Source organism: Canis lupus, chromosome 16 (assembly GCF_003254725.2).
Source record: "Canis lupus dingo isolate Sandy chromosome 16, ASM325472v2, whole genome shotgun sequence".
Classification (NCBI taxonomy): domain Eukaryota; kingdom Metazoa; phylum Chordata; class Mammalia; order Carnivora; family Canidae; genus Canis; species Canis lupus.
In genome coordinates, this window is record NC_064258.1 from 13,757,700 (window position 1) to 13,780,150 (window position 22,451).

Below are 22,451 nucleotides of genomic sequence, written 5' to 3' on the forward strand. Positions count from 1 at the left end.
CTGCCCTTTGAAAGAGTAGAGTTAGCATAATTCAACCACAGGATTATCAGGATGGCTCAAAAAATTTTAGCCAGCTTGTAACACAGCAAACTCTGCAAGGGACCATTGTGGCCCTAGAGAGCGCTGCCACTTGAAGTCTCAGGAGGTTGTTTATTGATTTTTCTGTTTTTCACTCTTTCCAGGTTTTTAAATCATCTGTTCTCCTTAGTGTCTGTGAGCCTGTTCCTTAATTTTTATAACTGGATGCAGTTTACTTTTTGTGGGTTTGGAAACCAGAGAATAGAGTCTAGTTTGTAAGAGAAGAAGAAAGTTGCGTCTGTGTAAGTATTCCTTCTACAAAACTTATCTTAGGGTCTTTTAAAATATATATTTGTAAAGCAAAGGAGGTGTTTGTGGACTTCCTTTGCTTGGAACACATAGACATGTTCTAAGTACTGCATTTGGTGGAAGCCTGTGTTTTGAGTAAGGGGGTTATTGCTTTATTTTCATCTGAGAATATAAGGCTATCTGGTCTCCTGTTCCCACAGGTATGTTAATCACCTGCACCTCCCTGAGAACACTATCCTGCAGCAGTTGTATTCTCAGAATGGATCTCTCATTTACAAACACTCAACTTTGGGACAACTTGTGGAAGAGGAGTGGTAGCTAATTTCAGAGAAGGGGATTGTCCTTCTTTCTCATGATAACTTGCATAATGAATCTGTGACGTAAATACTCTTATGGAGAACTTGTGTATTGAGACACAAACTCTTTAAAATCTTGTCCCTGGACCATGGTGGACAGACATCAGATTTCCTGATGTCGGTCCTGATCCAACCCTAGTTCTAACCCTGCGTCTTCTGCTCTTTCTCTGCTTGCTTTGCTAATCTTCCATGGCTTCCCACCCCTGCTGCTCCTCGTTCCACAATCTCTCCCTAGGCAGTCTCAAGCCTTCCCCATGGCTTCAATTACCATCTAGGAGCAAATGATTCATGAAGTTATATATCTAGCTTAGACCTTTATTTGAGTCTCAGATCTGTTGTTTCAGCTGTCTATTTGCTATTCCCTCTTGTTTGTCTGAAAGGTCCTTCAAATTCAGTTTGCCCACCATGAAACCTCCTCTGAGAGCTTTTGTTCTCTTTCCGAGTTTCCAGTTTTAGTCGATGGCATCACCACCTCAGATTGCAGGCTGTCATCCTCAAAATCTCCCTCTTCCTCCACCATATCCAGTCCTCACCAAATTTCAATAAATTCACCTCATTAAATATTTTGGAGTTCACTGTTTTTCTCTCTTTCCACTAAAGTGCCATCAGAGTTGCCATCATCTAACTGTTCATTGGTCTTAGGCAATAGCCACATCAGCCTACCCCCATTTATTCTGACTTTCCTCTAACCCATTCTCTTCACTGGGCCAGCATACTTTTTTTTTATTTTTTTTTATTGGAGTTCGATTTGCCAACACATAGCATAACACCCAGTGCTCATCCCACCAAGTGCCCCCCTCATTGCCCATCACCCAGTCACCCCATACTTTTTAAAATGCATTTGATTATAGTCATCTTTCCTCAGATGCACTTAAATTCTCCAGTGATTTCCTACTACTTTCATTATAAAGACACAGAATTCCTAAACATGACTATATTTCATGCATGGCTTCCCTTCTCAATGCCTATACCAATCCACCACCTCTCATGAAGGGCATCCCATACATCTCCTAATTCCATCCTTATGGATTTCTCTTTAGTTTTTCTACCCTCTACGTTTTATCCCACCACAGAACATTTGATCTGTGATTCCATTTTCCAAGCAAACATTTCCTTCGGCCCCTTACTTGACTCATTCCTCCTCCATCTATGAGATGTCAAGCCTTCTCTGACCTGCCTGGCAGATTGAAATTCCCCCTTGTATACTCTCAGATCAATGTGACGTTTATTCCATTATGCTTATCAGAGCCATCACCTTGCATTGAGTTCGTGTGATTACTTGCTTAAAATTTGTCTCCTCCCTCTATACTGCAAGTTCTCTTTGTTCACATTGTATCTTAAATGGCTTGTCCATAATCTGGCATATTGTAGTTGCTTAATAAATATTTATTTAATAAATGAATAGGTGAAAAATTATGAAATTGCAGTGATTCAGAGGCTGAATGGACTCCTAAGCGTCTCCCCAGGGTTACAAAGAAATTCGTAAGAATAACTTGGGTTAGGGCATAAAGATAATGCCAGAAAAAGTGACTGCACCTGAAGAGAAAATTGTATGGGTAAGAAAAAAATTAGATCTTTAACTCTAAGAATTAAAGATATGGGTTCAAAGATTTGTGATGTTTTTCAAAATAAATATTAGTATGTAGATAAATAGAACTCATCAGGTAAGATATAGAGTAGGGAATAAAACAAACCTGGCATTGCCCAGAGCTGTCATCCATATCCAGACCTGTTCCAGAGGTGCACAGCCTTGTATTAGAGCCTGGCATAAGCATATGTCAAAGCCTTCACATGAGTTATTTCCTTTCTCTGAAATATTCTTAGTCCAGAACTAACACTGTATATTTATCACCAGTTGTGTCTCTGATGACTTTTCAGCTCCTTAGTGTCATGCCTTCCCTGACTATCTTCATCAGTCAGGATAGGATAGATTAAGTTGTAGAGGGGAAGATATATGTTTGTGGCATAAAACAATAAGATTTTATTTCACGATCCCATTATATATCCACTGTGGTTAGCAAGGGTCACTCAGGGACCCAAACTATGGAGCTTTTACAATCTTGATTGTTGCCAGTTGCTATCTCAGGGGGAAGCAGAGCGCTGGAGGTTCTCACTGGTAAATGCTCAGCTTTGAGTCCTGTCACTGCCACTCACACGTAAGTAAAACTGATCACATGAGCCTATCCCGCCAAAGCTGCAATCTGATGTTGTATCAGCAAGGAGGGAGAACTATAAATATTTACCAAACTCCATAATATTTAATCTAGACTAGTCTCTTTACTTGCTTTTATATTTTATAGTAACTATAATTATTTTATATATATGTAAAATAATACATATTTTTATGTATTATTCTGCTTCTCCTACAAGATGCCCAAGAAAGCAAAATTTTGTCTTGGTCGACCTTTGTCTCTAGCACATAGAGCCATACAGAGCTTATAGAAGGCAACAAATACTGTTTATTAAATGAATGGATAAATAATCCATGCTGGCTTTTGTTTTTAACCCATACCTTCTATCCAAGCCTCCTAGTAGTGAGCCCAATTTGCCTTTATTCTGGGTTAAGAACATTGCAGGACTATAAAGACAGGTTATAAGCAATGGCTAGAGATTCAAGGCAGATTGTGACTCACATGTGAAAAAACATAGGAAAGCAATTCAGACCAAGAAAATTCACAGAAAATACATGTGGTCTGCAGCACTGGGTCAGGAAAAAAAACCTAACATTTTGGCTCCACCTGGTTTGCCAAAACTCAGATGAGAGGATTTGATGGTAAGGCAAGAGCTACTCCAAAATGGAAACAACTTTATAATTCCTTCCCAGGTTATGATCAGTCCAGTCATTCCTCAAATCTCAGAGATCTTGACAAAGATTGACACCACAGGATAACTGGCCATTTGGACCTATCCTGATCATCTGCTATGAAAGAAGGTGGCCTGTCCTCTTTCTAGCATGCTGGCTCAAAACTAGTAAATAGGTTGATTTGCAGCAATAAATTACTTCTTCAAACCTTAGGCACCACCACCACTCCCACCCACACTTTAGGAAAGTTATTGTAGCCAGTATACTTGACTGAGACTTTTGGGTATAATACTTGGCACAATTATAATGCTGCTAACATAAGGACTCACCTGGAAATTTGAATAAGCTACATTAGTGTTAAGCATACATACCTAAATCACTGCCTGTGACACTGCTGGAAACTTGATATATTCGTTTCCTCTGGCTGCCATGGCAAACTATCATAAACTCAGCTTAAAACAATATAAAATTATTAACTTATAATTCAGTAGTTCAAAAATACCAGCACGCATCTCACTAGGCTACAATCAAGGGGTCAGCAGAGTTGCATTGCTTCCATAGGTTCTAAGCAAGAATCTGTTTTCTTGCATTTTCCAGCTTCTATAGCCTTCCTGCATCCCTTGGCTCATAGCCCCTTCAAAGCCAACAATGGCCAGTCAAGTCCTTGTCACATCACATTGCTCTGATACTGAGTCTTAAGGACACTTGTGTGGCATGGGGCCCAACTAAATAATGTAGGATAATCTAAAGGTCAGCGGATTAGCAGCTTTAATTACAGTTGGCATTTATTTATTTATTTATTTATTTATTTATTTATTTATTGGCCATGTATGGGAACACATTCAGAAATTACAGGGATTGGAATGTGCACATTTTTGGAGGGGGAAGCATTATTCTGCCTAACAAACTTAACACATATAAACATCAAAGATTATAAAAATCATCATAAATTTAACCAAAGGAGTATTATGAATAAGCTAGTTCCTGAAAATATAAGGAGTCTTAAGGAATTAAACTATTTTTTAAATAACCTGGAATTGCTTAGGATGAACACATTGCCATTTCGCGGTTAAAGAGAATGAAACATGGGTGAGTTAATTTAGTTGTCTAAGGCCATGTCACCTGGAAACATTCAGATTAAGACCCAGAGCACATTCTACTAAGATATCACCATTACATTTTACTTAGGAAGCTAGGTTATTTTGTAATAGATTTTGGAACAAATCTATCAAGTGGTTAACATTTGTTTTTAAATTAATGATGCATAAAATCATAAATTTGCAATACTAAGGGAATTCATAAATACAGAGCGAGGTTATCCTTTGATGTTCATCAAAGGATGTTGGTCATTCCTCTAAATAGGTGGTGCGGGGGGTATTTCAATGGTTAAGGTGACCTAGTTACAAGAGGCTAATGTTCTCAGATGTGACTGGGTTCATATCCACCCAGTCAATCCCATTGCAATAGGGCAATGCTGTGTACAGGCTACATCATCCTTTTTGTGAGAAACTGAAGTTTGTCATTTGCTGATCTCACCATACAGAAGTGTGCACATAAATAGACAAATGTTTGGCAAGTTATTTTTAAGTGAGTCAAGATGGTCACTATTAAGGAAATATATAAACATTTGCAATGATAGGAGCAAACATAGGAGAAGGTGAATGGAGACTAGAGATCTACTCCAAAAGAACCATTCATCTGCAAATTCGTGTTGTTTGGAATTGCTTTATGAAGTATTATCTATACTAGAGAGTCACTTTTATTCTTCAGGGCAAACCAAAAGCTAAACAAATACTCTGCGTGTTTATACACAGTCACATAGAAATGCATGAAAAAGAAATGCTGTCTCCCTAGTGCTGCTGTGCTTTGTAAAACTGGCGTAGGAGATGCTATTTATATCTTTAATAAAACACTGAGATTAATTTTTCTGGTTCACCATGGATTCATTTTGAGAGACATGGTGGTGGCATGCTGGTTTTGAGCATTAGGCTCCTTATCCTGATCCTTATCCTTAGCGACTAGATAGCTCTACATTTTCAGTTCTCTATGCCATCATCACACCCTGAGTCTCTCTTGAGTAAGTTTTTTTTTCGTCCGTGCCATCAGGCTTCTGAAAGAGGCCCACAGAAAGAACCTTCACCACACCAGGGAGAAAGTGAGCAAAGAGAAAGAAAGAAGTAGAAGCTTTTTCAGGACTGTTTTTGTTTTTGCTGCTTAATTACCTTTAAAGCTCAGTGAAATGGGTTTAGAAGCTGCACTGGAGGAGTTGAGAACTTTCAGGTTTCGGTGTGAGCCAAGCCGTAGTTTCCAGGAGCTTAGCAAAGGATCATAAAACAAACAACAGTGGCCCACTGCCCTTTCCTGAGAGTGGAGTTACGCGTCCTCCCAAGGACGTATGTTGTGGTGCACACAGGGAGCGAGTTATTAGTGATCTGTTTCAGGTCATATTGGCTCTGTTCCTCTAAGTGCCTTTTTCACAATTTCTTCCCCTATTCCCTCTGTCCACTCTAATCTCTTTCAATCTACTGCAGTCGTTTTTAGAATGTATTCCTATTTATCTGTCTTCATTAGTCTGTTAATCCAGGGTTTTCCTTTTAGGTCACACGTTAAATTCACCAATGATATCTCCAGATTAGAACCAAAAATAACAATCAAGTTCTAGAGAGGAAAGAGAATAAAATAAGACATTTCACCAATTTTCACATTTCAGAGTAAGTCCTTGTCACTGAGCATAGTGAGACATGTTTTTTAAATGTGTTGGGATTATTTTCAATGAAATATAAATAATGTATTTATGTTAGCATGCATGTTAGTGTTTTCGCCAAAGGTGATAAACCTAGTGCCAAAGACAACTCATATTTTACCATGAGTTTTAAAATTCATCCCTGAGAATGTTTGTCATATTGGTATGGTATGATCCTGAGAAATATTTCCTGGAGTTGTTCAAGTTGTGAGCAATTAACCACATGGGATACAGTTGAGACTGAATATGGATAAAGAGAGCTGACTTGGTCACTGGGGGAAAGGTCTGCTGTGCACACAGTTCAGCAGCAGTGACCACACCCGCCGATTTACAGGAGATATTAGGTTTAAAAGAAATAGGAGGAGCATGGTTCAGACCAGAAATATATACATATTTTAGAAGGAGTCCAACTCTAAACTTACTCAGAAGCACCAGGAAGTACAGATTTGAGGTCAAGATTCTCTGGTCAATCTCAAGCCAATCTGTAGGATGTTTAAGGACAGGGTAGCAGTTGGGCCTGAGACAACAATTAAAGGCAAATAGGCTGGGAATGAGAAACTTTTGTGAATTTAAGTAAGTCAGTTTCTTTCATCAACGCGTAGATTCATAGGGAGTTAGTCTATATCATTTTACTATCATAAAGTATTTATTGGGCTAAAGGATTAGAAATTTGTTCCTAAAGTGGACAGTTATCACTACTTATGATTTTAGAAGCCAGAGCAAAGCAAATCTTGGAGTTCTGTATTTGATGCAAGGCCTGACAGGCCCTAAACACCTTTGTTTTAGAAAGGAAATTCCATTTTTCTTCATTGAGAGCCATATAATGACAAGGGGTACCTAGATTCAGCATTCCATACCTGGAGCTAAGGAGACCAAGAAAGTGAACAAAAGGAGGCACCAGTGATTCCTTCATTCTTCTGATAGGAATCCACAGATATTCTTTCCTGGTGTGATTTGAATGCACAAAATTAACACGGTGCCCCAAATCTTCCCTGTCCCCAGCCACATATTGGCTAATAATCTCAAGTAGAGACTATTTTTAATTAAGAAGGAAAAGCCTGCCTGAAGGGAGGTAGAATTGGTGGAGGAGAAATCAGTCATTCATATCACAATTTAATTATATATCCTCAGTCAATAATAATCCACATTTTACAAAACGCTTTTCACAAATATGACTTCATTTGATCATCAGGACTCTGAGGCAAAATCTACACATTGTTTACACATGAGGGAAGTGAGGTAGAGAAAGACTAAGTATTTTGTCTGACATCACGCATTTGGTAGGTTGTGAACCTAAACCAAGTTTTGTTGTGGGGAGATTTTTGGATCCCACCTTTCCTATGTTTTGGCCCTCAAAGCAAATCACCTATTTTAGCAACTTTCCATCTTCTTTGCTCTTCTTGTCCACATGATCCCTGTTTCTGAGTTGTTGATAAAGAAGCTTCCTACAGAACACTATTCTTCTTGGATACTGGGTGACATAATTCCACTTTCACCTTGAATATGTACATTTTCCCCAAATTTTCATTCTGTCACCCATAACTCTGGGCCAGCTCAGGGCAAGACATGTAGAAGCCTGAGAGAACATTCCCAGGGATAAGCCTAGTATTATTCTGCAAACCGGAGGTATGAACTACGGCGTGAAAAGGGTTCCATTCCTTTGAGTCCATTCCATGAACAGGGACTGCATTAAAGCCCTAAGAGTTACCTTCTCATGAAATTACAGAAATGTCCATGTGCCAGGGGTACTCACTGCTAAGTGACTTTGTAGTCACCTTATTACTTCCAAAACATAAAACAAAATAAATTAGTAAAAGAAAGCAATGAGTTATTGAGGAACTGGAAGTACACTCTAGAACATAGTGCCCCTGGACAAAGAACATGTAGAGTATGCTCCTATCCTATTCAAGGTTTTTCCATCAACTAACTTTGGAAATGAGACATGGGATTTGATGACTTTTAGTTACATTTGTCCACCGGGGATACTATAAGGCATGAGCTCAAGGTTTAGGTAGATGGTGTAGGGGAGGAAAAATAACGTTCCTTCCACCCTTCTAGGTTCTTGGCTGAGACACCCCCTCCAATAATAAAAGATTAATAGGAGAAAAAGAAGCAAAAGTTTAGTAACATCTATACCTCTAGAATACATGGGAAGACCCAGGAAAACTCAATGACTCTCGTGAAATGGTCCACGTTGTCACCTTGAATAACATCTCTAACTAAAAACAAAAGATATTGGGTGAAGGGGAATGAAGGCAGCTATGGAAGTTACCCAGAGAAACACAGTAAGGGAGGATCAGATCATGATGTAGATTTAAACCCTCACCTCCATTGATAAGAGCTTCTAGAGATTTAGTCATCCTCCTCTTCCTGGAACAGAGAGGAAGACACCTTTACAAATGGAGATTTTCCCTATAAATGCCTCTTACAAAAAAGGTAACTCCTCTGGGTACCTGAGTGCTTCAGTCAATTAAGGCGTCAGATTCTTTTTTTTTTTTTTAAGGCATCAGATTCTTAATTTGGGGTCAGGTCATCATCTTGGGGTCCTCAGCTGGAGCCCCAAGTCAGGCTCTGTGCTGAGTGCAGAGTCTCCTTGAGATTCTCTCTCTCCCTCTCTCTGCCTCTAAAATCAATCAATCTTAAAAAACAAAAGAAAGAAAGATTTTAAAAAAGTAATTTCTGCTCCATTTTTAGAGCTTCTTCAGTATCTACTGTTTCTTAAAAATAATCAGCTCAAAATAATCAATATTCAAAAAAGGGGAATATTTGAGGATGGCATTATTCAGCTCCCTTCATTGGTCATTAATGTATGTCTTCAGTTTTAATAATACCTTACCAGTAATTGCTTACAAGTTGCTTAGCTTGTTTACATAAAACTTGCTCAAGAAAGAAACATTTCCAGGGAATTACCATCAACAGGAGGATCTATATACTCCATATCCTGCATCAGTAAAAGGAGAACACATTGTGTCAGCTGTGGAGCTCTGAGGTTAGATTTTCTCCGGTTGTTACTGAAAACTTTCAATGATTTCCAATACATGTTTATTTGGCATGCTTTTTACATTAACTCATTTTCTAGGAAATGTTTGTCAATAAAAGCCTTGTAGGGATGTAGCATGTACATTGACTTTGGGTGGGGCCTTCCCGCATTCCTTTCAGTGGGGATTTATATAGTACTGCCTGTGGGATTTTAAATGAGTCCCTTAAGCCCCAAACCTAGTGATCTTGCTGAATAAATGAGGAAGAGACAAAGTGTGTAGGACCTATCTTATTAGGCACAAGAAATCAGAGGGCTTTAGGGATGCTTCTTTGGGTATTTTTGTTTGTTTTTAAATTTTTATTTACATTCTAGTTCGTTAACAATTCAGTGATTCATCACTTACAACAGTCAGTGCTCCTCATAACAACTGCCCTCTTTAATACCCATCACCCATCTAGCCCATTCCCCACCCACCTGCCTCCATCAACCCTCTGTTTGTTCTCTATCATTAAGAGTCTTTTATGGCTTGTTTCCGTTTCCTTTTTTTATCCCCTTCCCATATGTTCATCTGTCTTGTTTCTTAAATTCCACATAAGAGTAAAATCATATGGTATTTGTCTTTCTCTGACTCATTTCAATTAGCATAGTACTCTCTAACTCCATCTCTGTTATTGCATATGGCAAGATTTCACTCTTTTGATGGCTGAGTAATATTCCATTGTAGACATACATTCCATTCATTAGTGATGGACATTTGGGCTCTTTTCATTGTTTGGCTATTGTTGATAATGCTGCTATAAACATTGGGGTGTGTGTACTCTTTCAAATCTGTATTGTTGCGTCCTTTGGGTAAATACCTAGTAATGCAATGGCTGGATTGTAGGGTAGTTCAATTTTAACTTTTTGAGGAACCTCCATACTGGTTTCCACAATGGCTGCACCATTTGCATTCCCACCAACAGGGCAAGAGGATTTCCCTTTCTCCACATCCTCACCAATACCAGTTGTTTTCTATATTGCTAATTTTAGTTATTCCGACAGGTTTCCTCATGGTTTTGATTTGTATTTCCCTGATGATGAGTGATGCTGAGCATCTTTTCATGTGTCTGTTAACCATCTGGATGTCCTTTTTTTCTAGATTTTATTTATTTATTCATGACAGAGAGAGAGAGAGAGAGGCACAGACACAGGCAGAAGCAGGCTCAATTCAGGGAGCTGAACGCGGGACTCGATCCCTGGTCTCCAGGATCACACCCTGGGCTGAAGGTGGCGCTAAACCGCTGAGCCACCCGGGCTGCCCTGTCTTCTTTGGAAAAGTGTCTGTTCTTGACTTTTGCCCACTTCTTAACTGGGTTATTTGTTTTTTTGGGTATTGAGTTTGATAAGTTCTTTATAGATTTTGGATACTAACCCTTTACCAGATATGTCACTTGCAAATATCTTCTCCCGATCCATAGGCTGCCTTTTAGTTTTGCTGATTGTTTTCTTTTGGGGTGCATTAGTAAGAGACAGAGAGAGAGAGAGAGAGTCTGTTTTTAAAGGGAAAAAGTCTATTTGGAGAGATATTATCAGACACAGTTTGAGTCCTGTTTCCCTAACCACTGCTTTTTGCATCACAAAGATCTCAGTTATTCGCATTAAATAGAGGGCAAATCACATTTATTGAGGAGACTGTCCTGTGTGTGTGTGTGTGTGTGTGTGTGTGTGTTGGGGGCTCCACTATATGTTTTTTTAGAATGTGTTAGCATTTCCATCCTTCCCTTGAAAGACCCTTCTAGCTTAAGAACAGAGAGAAGTGTATGATCTGAGAAATTATGTGAATTGTCATGAGTACATGATTTGTTCATTTAAATTCTAAGAAATTAGGTTTCTTTACTGAGTAAAAGGACTTTGAGTATTCCTAGACTACCCTTTTTCTGCACAAAGGGCTATGGATTCAAATAAGTTGGAGCCACATGCACAAAGAAGAGTCTGATAAGAGTTTCACTTTGCACTTGCATTCTAGGGTCTTATCTCCACCTTAGACTCTAGCATCCAGCTTAGGCTGTGGAAGAAGAAAGCTTAAGTTGTTTGTCAAAATAAACCCTGAGGTGGATGGAGGCAGTTGAAATGTTTCAGCTCTCTTTGTGTTAGAGGCTACCTCCAAAGAGGATCTCAGCATTACCTCCTGGTAGGAGGAATGCATATACACTAAATGCTTGTCTAAGTAAACATGCGTCTCAGTGGCATTTTTCTTCTGCATGCTTAACACTGATTTATCACCATTGCAGCTGCTTAACATTTTGCAGGGCGGCATTTCATTCCCTGCCCCCCTCCTTCTTTGCATTCCCTGTTTGAAAAAGAGCTCTGTACTGTATTTTAAATATTTTAGACTCAGCAGCAGTAAAAGTTTTCAGGCTGTGGATAACACCATCCCTGCTAGGAGAGGAAGATTCTAACACAGCTGCGATAGCAAACTTTAAGAAAAAAGGAAAAGGAAAAAAATAGCCAAGCTATGTGTTTGTTAGACTATCCCCCAAGCACTGTCCATCAGAACGATACCCCTTTGTATGTGCAAACTCCTGTTGCAGGGTCTGAAAAATAAAAAATAAAAATAAAAAGCTTAGGATTTTCTAGGAGAAAAAGAGATCACCTTTTCAGCTAAAGAATAGAAGCATTTCAACTACTCTGAGAAGTTTGTATGGAAAACAAAAAACTCTCAGAAGAATAAATAGTGTGTCTCATGTGGGGCTGTTATTAAGATTTCAAAACAGGGAGGGACACTGAAGAAGCCATTGTAAGCAGTGATTGTCATCTAGTGGAGGGTCACTTTTAACCCAGGATTATTATATTTTAAAGTGAGGGCAAGGAATAGAGAAGGTTCTTTGGCAGATACTAGCTACATCAGCCTGCCCTTCCCAAACCTCCTGCTGATAAATGCTTTCCTAGTTCAACTCTTGAACGGTTTGTGTGAGTGGGACCTGCTCTTGGTCCATTTCCCCCATAGAGGCCAAGTTTGCACCCTCATTTTCTTTCCTGGTTCTTTGAAAGCAGAAAATTAAGAAAATGTTATGGCTGCCATACCTGGTGGGAAATCACTTGAGTTGAACTTGTCACCCTCTTAATCCACTTATGATGATAGAGTGCTGATTTGTGCATCTAATTACTGAAGCCTAATTATTGCTGCACTGAAATCAACGTGGCACAATAAAATATGCACCACCTTCCCAGGAATGAGACGTGCCAATCTCCTTCTCCTCAGTGTTAGTAGTGACCTTATTTACAGTCTTAATCAAAAGGGAGCTTTGTCAAGGATTCAAAGTCATCCCTTTCAGACCGCTGAGCTCTTCAACACATGCCTAAAACTAGCTTTATGAGGTTGTAGGTAATGAAGTTTGTCTTCACAAATGGAAATTACTAATTTATTAGTGTTCTTTGAGGTGGAAAATAGCCATGTAGATAAAGAAGAGCACGTAGGTGCATTCTACAAAGTCTTTAAAAAGCACTTTTGAAAATGTTCCACACCATGGCTTACTAATAAATGTAAAAGCTGTATGCCTGGAATTGGGGTGTACTCTTTTATCTCAGAAAGGGAACTGGCTTAAGAAACAAAAATAAAATGCTCAGAATACACATGATCTTCTCTTGCAAAGTGAGAGAAACTAGAAGGGGGAAAGGATGGGAGCCTGGAGGTTCTGTATCATGATGGATTATATTTAACATGCTTACTGCATGGTCTTGATGAACAGTGTGGTTCCCACTGGCAAGACTCATTCTTAAATATTCTGATTCAGTAGGTCAGAGGTATGGCCCGAGAATTTATGTTTTTAAATCCTAACAGTCTTATAATTTTTACCTTAATTACTATGCACCAGGTATTCTTCTGAAAATTTTACTTGAATTAAGTCTATTCCTTATAAAAATTATAAGACTGTATATGTATATCATTATCACAATCTCCCTTTTACAGGGTGATTAAATAATTTTTCCAAAATCACACAGTGAGTGGCACAACCATACATATACATATACATATACAAAGTGTCTTCAGTGATGACCTAGAAGAAGAAAATGGATATCATTGCTGATTGTTTGAAAAAAAGGCTGCTTTCATTTGCAGCTCACTTCTTTCTAAAAGGCCATGAGTGTAGTGATTTCTTTTGAACCTGGAAGTTCAGTTATTCACAGACTGTTTTATTCAAGTTCAAGAAAATATTTGTTAGCTTTCCTTGGCTTTTTGCTTCTATCACTTTTTTTGGAATGTGTAGTCTTGTTTATAGGAAGGCATTAAGGATATGAAAAGAATAAATCAGCAACGGATCACTGGGTTTTCTTCTCCATTACTGGTCAGGGATCCATTTCACTTTACATTCATGCACTGGGGTGTGTGTGTGTGTGTGTGTGTGTGTGTGTGTGTAGGGGAAGTGCACTGGCAGTTGGTTCAAAAAGATTCAAGCAACTCCATGGGTTTGTAGAGGTTTAATAAAAATAATAGACTAAGGAAGGAAAACGTGAATTCATTTTTTAAAAGAGCACCTAAAGGAAAAGAAGTGACTAAATCAGATTGTTATTGTAATGGACCAAATGCTTGGGGATGCTGGGACCAAGACTGATTGGTCTTGATTTTCTAGCAAGTATCTTATAATCTTCCAGTGATGGCAGGATGTAGGGATGTGGAGGCCGAAGGTAAAGCCACAGTGTTATAATGCATTATTTCAGTATGACTTCAGTCGAGCAAGATCAGATTTATCCCACTTCCTGCTTGTGGTGGCTCTGAGTTAACAGAACAGGCAAAAACTTTTAACTATAGGATTTCCATTTATCAGTTATTTTATATTGCTGTATAATCAACCATCTTGATTGTCAACTGCTACATGGGTGTTTCATATGAGTGTCTTTCCTTACGAAAAAGACTGAAAGGTTATTAAAAAAAAAATAAAAATAAAAAAAAAACCAGGGACTAACTGTTGCTGTTCTGTATGCTCTCTGACACCTAGGAAAACCTGGGCATCAAGAATTGAACTGAAAAAAATGAAAAAAAAAATGAATTGAACTGAATGAGATATATTAAACCAACTTATTTTTTGTTTGTCTTTGTGATACAAAGGTGCTATATCTAATCCTGTGTTATTCAATTTAAGGTCTCATTGGTTTTTCATTTGACGTGGAAGGTTAGTGAGAGAAAATGCTGCCTGTATAACACACCAAAAATTGATATTACCTTCATATATACATACACATTGGCAAAAGGGAGTCTTGTTCTCAGCTTGAGAATCATATCATTGTGCCTTTATCAAATGGGTTAGAATCTAAAAATAGTAGTCTTCTTGGATGGAATTTCTCATGAAGAAATAAAACCTAAGGCTGTTTGGAACACAAGAAGTTTGCATCTTAATTCTTTCATGGAGACCCCAGATTCCATGAAGCGCTATCAGTACTTTGTAACATAATTCCTATCAGTCGAAGAGAACACGAGCACTAGACAATGTTTAAAATCAGGAGAAAAATAAAGATTACCTTTCTCTGTAACACATTTGCCAATATCCAAGAAACAAACAACCCGTAGATAGTTTCAGCACCATTGCGTGTTTACAGAGCACAGCGGATTTATTCTAACATTTTCCCACCTGGAAAAACTGATCTTAAGCATCTTCGGCAATCTAGAAGCAACATTGTGCTCTTCACAAGGTGTTCATGTCACCTTTGCAGCAATCATGTACTTGCAGGAATGGGACTGGGTGGTGGTGGTGGTGGTGGTGGTGGTGGTGGTTGTGAAGGTTCTGGTGTAGAAACCGCAGAAGGAGAGCTAGGCTCTGGGGATGGACGTGGAGGAGCGGAAAGGAGCCTGGAGAAGAAAAGGCTGTCATATTTGCTCAGAAGAACCGCCAAATCAGGGAGCAGAGGAGATCTCATTGGAGGAGCGCCTTCAACAGCAACTAATCCTGTCATATTGAAAGAAAATTGTAAATGTTCTCTCCAGAAACCGTCCGCCCATTGCAGCTGATCGAACACATAGGCAGGAACGCAGGCACCGGCTCCGGCTACCCCAGGGGCGCCCGGGCGCAGGGACCCGCTCCAGCGCGCACACACGCGCGCACACACACACACACACACACACACACGCACGCACATGCACGCCGGCCTGCGGGTTGGCTGAGAGCCTTGAAACCGCAGATCCCGCTAGGACAACGCCGGAGGCACTGAAGTAGGTGTCGCCCCCCACACTCATACTACTTCCCCGAGCGCTCCGCGGAAGGCATGAATCCCGCCCGGCTCGCGGGGGCATCCCGGGCTCGGCTCTGTGATGCTCTCCAGACCCGCCGTCCTCGGGAAAGCCAGGTTGGAAAGTCTCTCTCTCTCTCTCTCTCTCTCTCTCGCTCTCTGGCGTTTCCTTGGGTGGTTCGGTGTGCAGGGCGGGGGGCAGCGCCAGTTGAAGTCCGGTCTACACCGCGAAGGGGTTCCGGGCTCGCCGGGCGCCCGGCTCCCGCGTGGGGTGCGCGCCCCTGCCCGCGCCGCTCTGCCCGAGCCCTCGGGTCCGCCGCCCCCCTCCCCGCCCCACCCCTCCGGGCGTCGCGGCGCCAACTAATCTTTGCCGTTTCTCTCGCAAGATCAAGGCAGAAAAGGAGCGCCCGGCGGCTGGCTCCGGACTCTGAGCGGTGCGCAGCCCCGGCCCGGCCAGCGGCGCCCCCGCCCCGCCCCGCCCCGACCCCGCGCACGGCGCCTCGCTCGGGCCAGCCTCGGCCGAGGGACGCGGCCCCGGGAGGCAGCGGGAGCCACACCGGCGGCAGGTAAGGGCGCCGCGCCCCCGGCCCCGCGGGGCCCCCCGGGGATCGGCCGGGGCCGCGAAGCCCGGCGGTGGCCCTCCCCCGGCGCCGACCCTCGGACGGCAGCCCGGACCCCGCGGCCGCGAGGGCTGCAGCCGGGCGATGGCGGGTCCGGAGGGCGGGGGCCGCGGCGACGTGGCCGAGGCAGCATCTCCCCCGCCCCGATGCCGTCCTGTCAGGGGCCGGAGACCTTCGCCCTCCCGGCCGCTCGCGGGCCTCCCTGGGCGGGGGGGGGGGGGGGGGGGGGGTCCGGCCCCGTCTCCCCGGCGTTCGGGGAGGAGGCCCGGCTCCCCGGCCCCGCGCCGTCCCCGGGCTCCGCCTTCCGAGCCGCCCCTTGGGTGCCCGAGCCGGGTCGCTGGAGGGAGGCTTTGGTGCTGCGGCCTGAAGACCTCCGCCAAGGGGCGCGGGGCGGGGGCACCACGGGGTGAGGAACGGGGAGGCGTCCGGGAGCCCCACCCCACTTCGGTGCGGCTCGCCGGGTCAGCAGTCCACCTGGGCTTGGGGACAGCGTCCCGGCGCAAAGCCCGCCAAGTCCCGGATCCCGCCGGGGCTCCCCTGACCCCCACCTCACCACGGGCCCCGGGCCCCTGCGGCGGGGCGCCAGGTCGCAGTTAGGGCCCGCCGCCCCCGCCCCCGCGCACCTGCCGGGCGCGCTTAGGGACCGCGCCCCCCACCCCCGCGCACCTGCCGACCCGGGTGGTCCGCGCGAACTCGGAGCTCGGGGAAGCAAGCGCGGTGCAAGCGCGGTCCCGGCCGGCGCGGGGTGAATCGCGCAGACATCCCACCTGTACGCCCGGGCCGCGGGGCGGGGGGGGGGGGGTCCTCCGGGAGAGCCTTCGAGGAGGCAAGGTTGCCCCGAATCACCGACCCAGAAAGCAGCACGCGCCCACTGCCTGCCTCGGGTCCCCTCCGGCATCCCCATCGCTTTCTCTGCCCTCCCGCCCGTCGCCGAGGCCGCTGGGAGCCGCAGCACGGTCGTGCGGGGGCCCGGGGAGCCCCGAGTCCCAGGCCAGGAGGCCAAGGTGCCGCGTGTCTGGGATGCCGCTGGCATCGGTGCAGAGAAGCAGGAGGGCAGGGAAACAGAGGGCGACGCCTAAGGCAAGCAGAGCTGCCCGCTGATGGCTCCCCAAGCCGCCCTCCCGCGTCCTGAAGTCGGTTCGCAGCCACCGCACCTGTGGCCTCAGGCACCGGTGGGTTCCGGCCCGGCCAGAGCCCCGCGCCTCCCAGCGCCCCCAGTCCTCGGCTTCGGATCCCCCACGCTGACTTTCCATTTCCCATTCCTTCTCCTCTCTCCCTTCTCTCTCTCTCTCTCTGGCTTGTTTTTGCATTTCTTGCTCTTTTTCCTAGCGCTGGGTGGCAGTGGGTACGTGGCAGGCAGCCGTGTGGCTTGTCCATCCCCTAGTACACGCAGCCAGCCACACAAATACACATCCCCACGCTCTACCACTCGCCGGCCGGCGCTCTGGCACGCTGCCCCTGCTCTGCAACCTCAGCCACCTGGCAGCCCCCGCCACGCAGAGGCCCCGGGTGGAGAAGAGGGGAGCCACCCAGACTCCAGAGGGAAACCCTGGGGTGACAGGGAAGGCCTGGGAAAAACTTGAATTTGAGGGTGGGGTGGGGTGAGGGTGGGGAAGCTCTGGGGGAAGTGGCCAGGGAGTTAGTTCATGCTTCAAGGAGCCAGAGGCTGGGGCACCCCAGACCTCCTCCTAGGGCCTGCCTCAGGCCAGGGCCCAGACGCAGTCCAAACGGCCGGGCCCTGGGGTAACGGGCACCTGGCTTCACTCCAGGCCATTCTGGTTTATCAGGTTAGAGAAGGCTCCGAAAGTGAGGCAGCTCATAAACTCCTGCTACTCAACCCGGCACCGTGTGGCAAAGGCCGGGCATTCTATTCTGCAGGCGATCTGTAATGTGTGTAGACATTGTATTGGAAAACATCTGGCAGGGTGATGACATTTTTCACGGATTGGCAAATAAGGATGACGATATACTTTAGGAGCTACAATTGGGCATGGATGCAAGTCATATTTGGGTGATACCAACCAAGAACTGATGATCATAGAAGTAAACCAGTTGATTTGGCCAGAAGACAGGTTCACATTGGAAACTGTATTAGGCTGCAATTTAGAAAGTGGACTTTTGAGACTCGTCAAGTGGACAGAAGAATTTCGTGCTAGTAATGTCGCAGCTTTGCAGGATTTGGCATGTAAGGTCTCAAGGAATATATTAATGCCAGGTGGATTTCTATTGCAATTACGATTATTAGTAACGTGTTCCAGTTGAGGCAGTGTATGGATAAGCAAAATCTGTTGATTCCGTATTTTTTACTAGGCTACACAGCTAGGCTAATTAAAGCTGAAAAATAAAGATGTGGAAATTCCCTAAAAATTAGGTGTGGAAATTCCAGCCAAGTCAGCTTACTGTTTTAAAACTCTGTGAATGAAGTGGGGTGGGAGTGAGAGAGAGTCCTGAGACCCAAAATTCCTGACAGCTGCTTGGTCTTCCTACATTTGTTTATGTAAGCGTACCTGAGGGTGTCCGGAGAGGGATTGGAGGGACAAAATAGGTGGATTTGAATATCCCTACCATAGTTCAAGTTCAAGGGAACCCAAAGAAAACAGTTGCAGTTCTCAGCTTCAGGGGCAGATATAGAAGGGACCAGTAGTCAGATGTAGGCACAAGTCCCTCTGGGATGAGTCCCCACATCCTCTCATTTCTGGGGTGGGGGCAGAGAGGGTGGCTAGCTTTCACTTTTAGAAACCGCATGGCTCCAAATGCGGCTCTGTCCCCTTCTTTATCCCGATCATTCCAACGTCAGGCCCTTGGATGTACCTTCCAGTGGCTTTTCCCAGTTCCAAACCAGGGCAGCCGTCCCCCAGGGCCAAGGTCACAGGAGGGAGGGAGGGCCAGCCTCTGAGGTCCAAGGGAAAGAGCCGTCCCCAACCTGCTGGCTGGCAGGGAAGGCAGGGAGGGCATGGCAGGAGAACACACAGGCCGATGGGGAGGGGCTTGTCTCTCCCATCCGCAGCAGTGACCAACGTTAGGGCAAATGCAAAAGAGGAGGATGAGGGGGCAATAGAATAAGAGGAAAGGAAGAGGCACTGGCAGGGGTATCGGAGAGGACAAGGACAAGGACGTGTGGGTGTGCCATTAACAGCCCCCCCCCACCCCGGGAGCTTGGTTCAGGCCCCGTCAGTGATGTCAGTCTTTGCTGCGGTGTGCCTGTGACAGAAAGGCCTGTCGGTGATTAGCTAAACACGGCCACTCACGTCACACCCCACTCATCATCTCATCTTGATCTTTCTCCACTTTACCCTGTAGGATCTAGAGCCTGACAAACACTTTGTCACACATTTCTCTTGAAGGACTGGTTTTCTTCATTTAAACTTACATTTGAGTTTTGGACATCTTAGGGCACGAATTCTGTGTCCTTTCTCCTCCGACTCCTCTATAGCGGGCACTGTCAGTGTTCTCCTTGTGACTAGGAGTACCTGTCTTCCTTTCCCTGTCGGGGGCGGGGGGGGGTGACTACGACAGGTGCCCCCTGCTCTGTCGGCCTGTGGTTCCATGAACCAGGGGTGGGGGCTGCTTTGTGTTACAGGGTATCAGAGCCAGTGTCCTGATTGCCCACCCCCAAAGCTCAACAGAGTCCCGTGGTCCTGGTGGTGGCAGAGGTGGCGGTGGCATGTGCTTTCTGAGGAAGCAGGTTGTTTTTCCTTGGAAACGAATTTTCATAGAGTGTGTTCTAAGTCCCTAGCACTGTCCTAAGCACCTTCATGTATTATATCATCTGTTTCTGTTAGTGCTCTATCCCCGCTAAACACCCCCGTCGAAGACAGTGTCTGGCTCATCCGAGTTGCTTATTAAATATTTGCTGAATGAATGAATAGATGAACCAATTCTCAGTTTGTCATCGTAACCGTCCCGCGAGGTAGACGTCATTCTCCCCATTTTACAGCATTCGGAGAGGTCAGGTCATGGCCCAAGATTGCACAGCTGGTAAGTGGCAGCTGCTAGGTACAGACTCAAGCCTGTTGGACTTCAGTCTTTGTCTTACCCTGTGCTGCTTGGCTCTCTGACATTCATTTCCCCTCTGTTGGGAGAAGTCAAAAGTGTGGTGTTCAGAGCTCAGCAATTGTTCTCCCCATCCTTTGAATTCCGCTCTGCATATGCTTGTTGGATCCCCTAGACCCTAAGCCAGTGAGGCAGATTGGGTGCCAACAGATTCTTAGTTGGCACAACATGCTTGTTTTGACTAATCAGTGAATGCCTCTGGCAGAGGAAAACGAGCGCACCAAAATTACCTGGTACTTTGGCCGATGTTCTTTCCACCTTCTGCAATACTAAGATTTTCTTTTGTCTGGTGCACAAGGATGAAAGACAACGTTGATATCTTTCAGATGAACTCATGCTATGTGTTGAAGTGGGTGAAGAGGCTTTTCCAGCATGAGGCATTGACCAAGAGCTGCCTAAGAGCTCACACCTCCCAACTTCCAGGACAGTGGTTTTGCTGCTGAAGGAGCTCCTCTTCCTTTATTAAGATTGACTTTGGCTCAGGTCAGGGTGCTTTCCCGTTCTGAATTGCAACGGCAACTTTTAATTTTAGTTCGAACTTACTATCCTCCTTTCTTCTGAGAGGCCTGATGTGACTTCGTGAAACAGCGATTAGCAAAGGGCGAGTTTCTGGCTGCTTTGCCTCCTTCCACACTTCATATATTCTTGTCTTTATTTTGCTTCCCTTTTTTCCCCCCTCATGTTCAGGCTCCTTCTTTTATACTGTGACCTAAATATACAATCATCTTAACTGGTGCAGTTACCATGGTAATGCTTCATGGTAGATAAGGGTGCACACTAAAAAATCAGTTTCTTTCATTAGCAATGGAATTCCTTCTCTTTCTCCCTCTCTCCCAAATCCTGGCTTTCACGGAATGATGCCCTCTAGTGTTCAGCGCCTGGAAGCACATTACCTTGGATAGGCAAGCACAACCTTCTTAAAAACTTTGAGAAAATCTCAATTCCAATCTTAATTTGAAAGAAAGTCCTGTAATTAGTATAGTTCTTGAGCAGAGAGATTGGTTAGAAGGAGTTCATCGTCTGAACATAGTGAGTGCCGCTTGCTCTGTAGAATTCTAGAAAGTTACAGGAAAGCTGGGATATTTATACCCTCCTTATATGTTTAAAATTGCTGTGGGACTATTTCTATGGGAGACGAAGAGATCCCATGGAAGCATCTCTGGAAGAAGAATCTAATGGAATGTTTCTGTATTCTTAAGTCTTTAAAACTTCAGAATGGAAGACTTTTATCTTTAGAATGAGAACATTGTTCTTGTAAGATAGGATATATGTATCCTGTATGTTTTATGTTATATATGATTTTTAGCTGTTGTTTTGTTACATGGAAAACTTGCAAGTTTTGCTCTATATTGTTCTGTGGATAGTGACGCCCATCTGTACATTATTCTAAATCGCAAATTACATGACTTTAGAAGAAGTGAGGTTGATGTGCTTGCTATAAGCAGATCGTCTCTTTTCCTCACTCCAGATTCTACTCACATCTAATGGTGGCCCCCACTCCAACCTCTCCCTGAGACTTGCCTAGAATTTTCCCCCTCCTCTCCAGCCACACAACTTTTCCAGACCTTTAGCATCTCTCACATGAACTGTCACCAGAGCCTTGCTTTTCTAACTGGTCTCCCACCTCCCGTCTTTCCCTAGTACAACCCATGCCTCACGCTGCCAGCGTGACCTTTCTGAAATGCAAATCTGAACATGTCATCCTCTTGTTAAAAATTCTTCACTGTTTCTCAACTGTCTAGGATAAACTCCAAATCAAAGCCACATGAGCTCTTCTTCCATAACTACCCAGAGCCTTCTTGCCAGGCTGTACCATTTTCTACCATTTCTACATCCCCCCACTGCACAAGAGGATACAGATAAATAGCTGTGTAATGACTGGCACAGAGTAATTGCTAAATAAATATTGGCCAACATATTTCTCTATTCTCCTCCGTCACTTCCTCCTCCTCCTCTTTCTCTCCCCTCCTCCTCTTTATCTAATTTACTAGTAGTATAGTAAGCAATGGTAAGCATCTCACGCACACTGGCCATTACCCAAACTAATAACAATAGCTAAGGGAAGCAATGATGTGGCAAGTACTTTGCTAACTATTTTACACTCTATATCTCATTTAATCTCTCACAGTCAGGCACACTGCCTGAGGCATTCTAGTTACTCAGTGTACGTGTGTTATTTTGATATGCATCGTCGGTGTGACAATGGTGAAACTTTTGGCACTGGACCATTAACAGCTAAGTCTTCTCTTCAGTTCAGCTAAATGCTTGGGAGGTGAAAACAAGGGATTTTTATTTTAAAGGGTTCAGTGGGGTTGGCTGAATTACTTTCTTGGCTACTAAACGGAACGATTTACAAAAGGCTTAGCCT

At 44.2% G+C, this 22,451-nt stretch overlaps 2 protein-coding genes across 4 annotated transcripts in view; one reads left to right on the plus strand and one right to left on the minus strand.

Annotated features, from left to right (window-relative positions):
• Positions 1 to 14,776: 14,776 nt before the first annotated feature.
• Positions 14,777 to 17,569, minus strand: LOC112670444 (WAS/WASL-interacting protein family member 3-like). Of its 2 annotated transcripts, none has more exons than XM_049094867.1 (2): positions 16,798 to 17,569; positions 14,777 to 15,130 (listed from the first exon to the last, which is right to left on the minus strand). In XM_049094867.1, exons 1-2 carry the CDS (start codon positions 17,405 to 17,407, stop codon positions 14,901 to 14,903), a joined length of 840 nt encoding a protein of 279 aa, XP_048950824.1. In that variant the 5' UTR covers positions 17,408 to 17,569; the 3' UTR covers positions 14,777 to 14,900. The 2 variants fall into 2 exon arrangements, with proteins under 2 accessions (XP_048950824.1, XP_035556116.2); XM_035700223.2 differs by having other exon boundaries at positions 16,697 to 17,167.
• CHRM2 (cholinergic receptor muscarinic 2) overlaps positions 15,124 to 22,451 on the plus strand; it is a 145,971-nt gene continuing 138,643 nt past the window's right edge. Inside the window, exons 1-2 of one of the 2 annotated variants that reach the window (XM_025464123.3) lie at positions 15,124 to 15,527; positions 15,797 to 15,976. The gene's annotated coding sequence lies outside the window, so the exon portion shown is untranslated. The remainder of the gene's footprint in view (positions 15,528 to 15,796; positions 15,977 to 22,451) is intronic. The other variant, XM_025464124.3, reaches the window with a different exon arrangement.

Bases quoted from the DNA above. Each gene is read 5' to 3' on its own strand.
- LOC112670444 (XM_049094867.1), bottom strand. From the start codon at position 17,407: ATGGACAAGCCACACGGCTGCCTGCCACGTACCCACTGCCACCCAGCG. The intron at 15,131-16,797 runs GTGGGATGTCTG...TCAATATGACAG, and splicing joins CCCGCGGCCCGGGCGTACAG to GATTAGTTGCTGTTGAAGGC.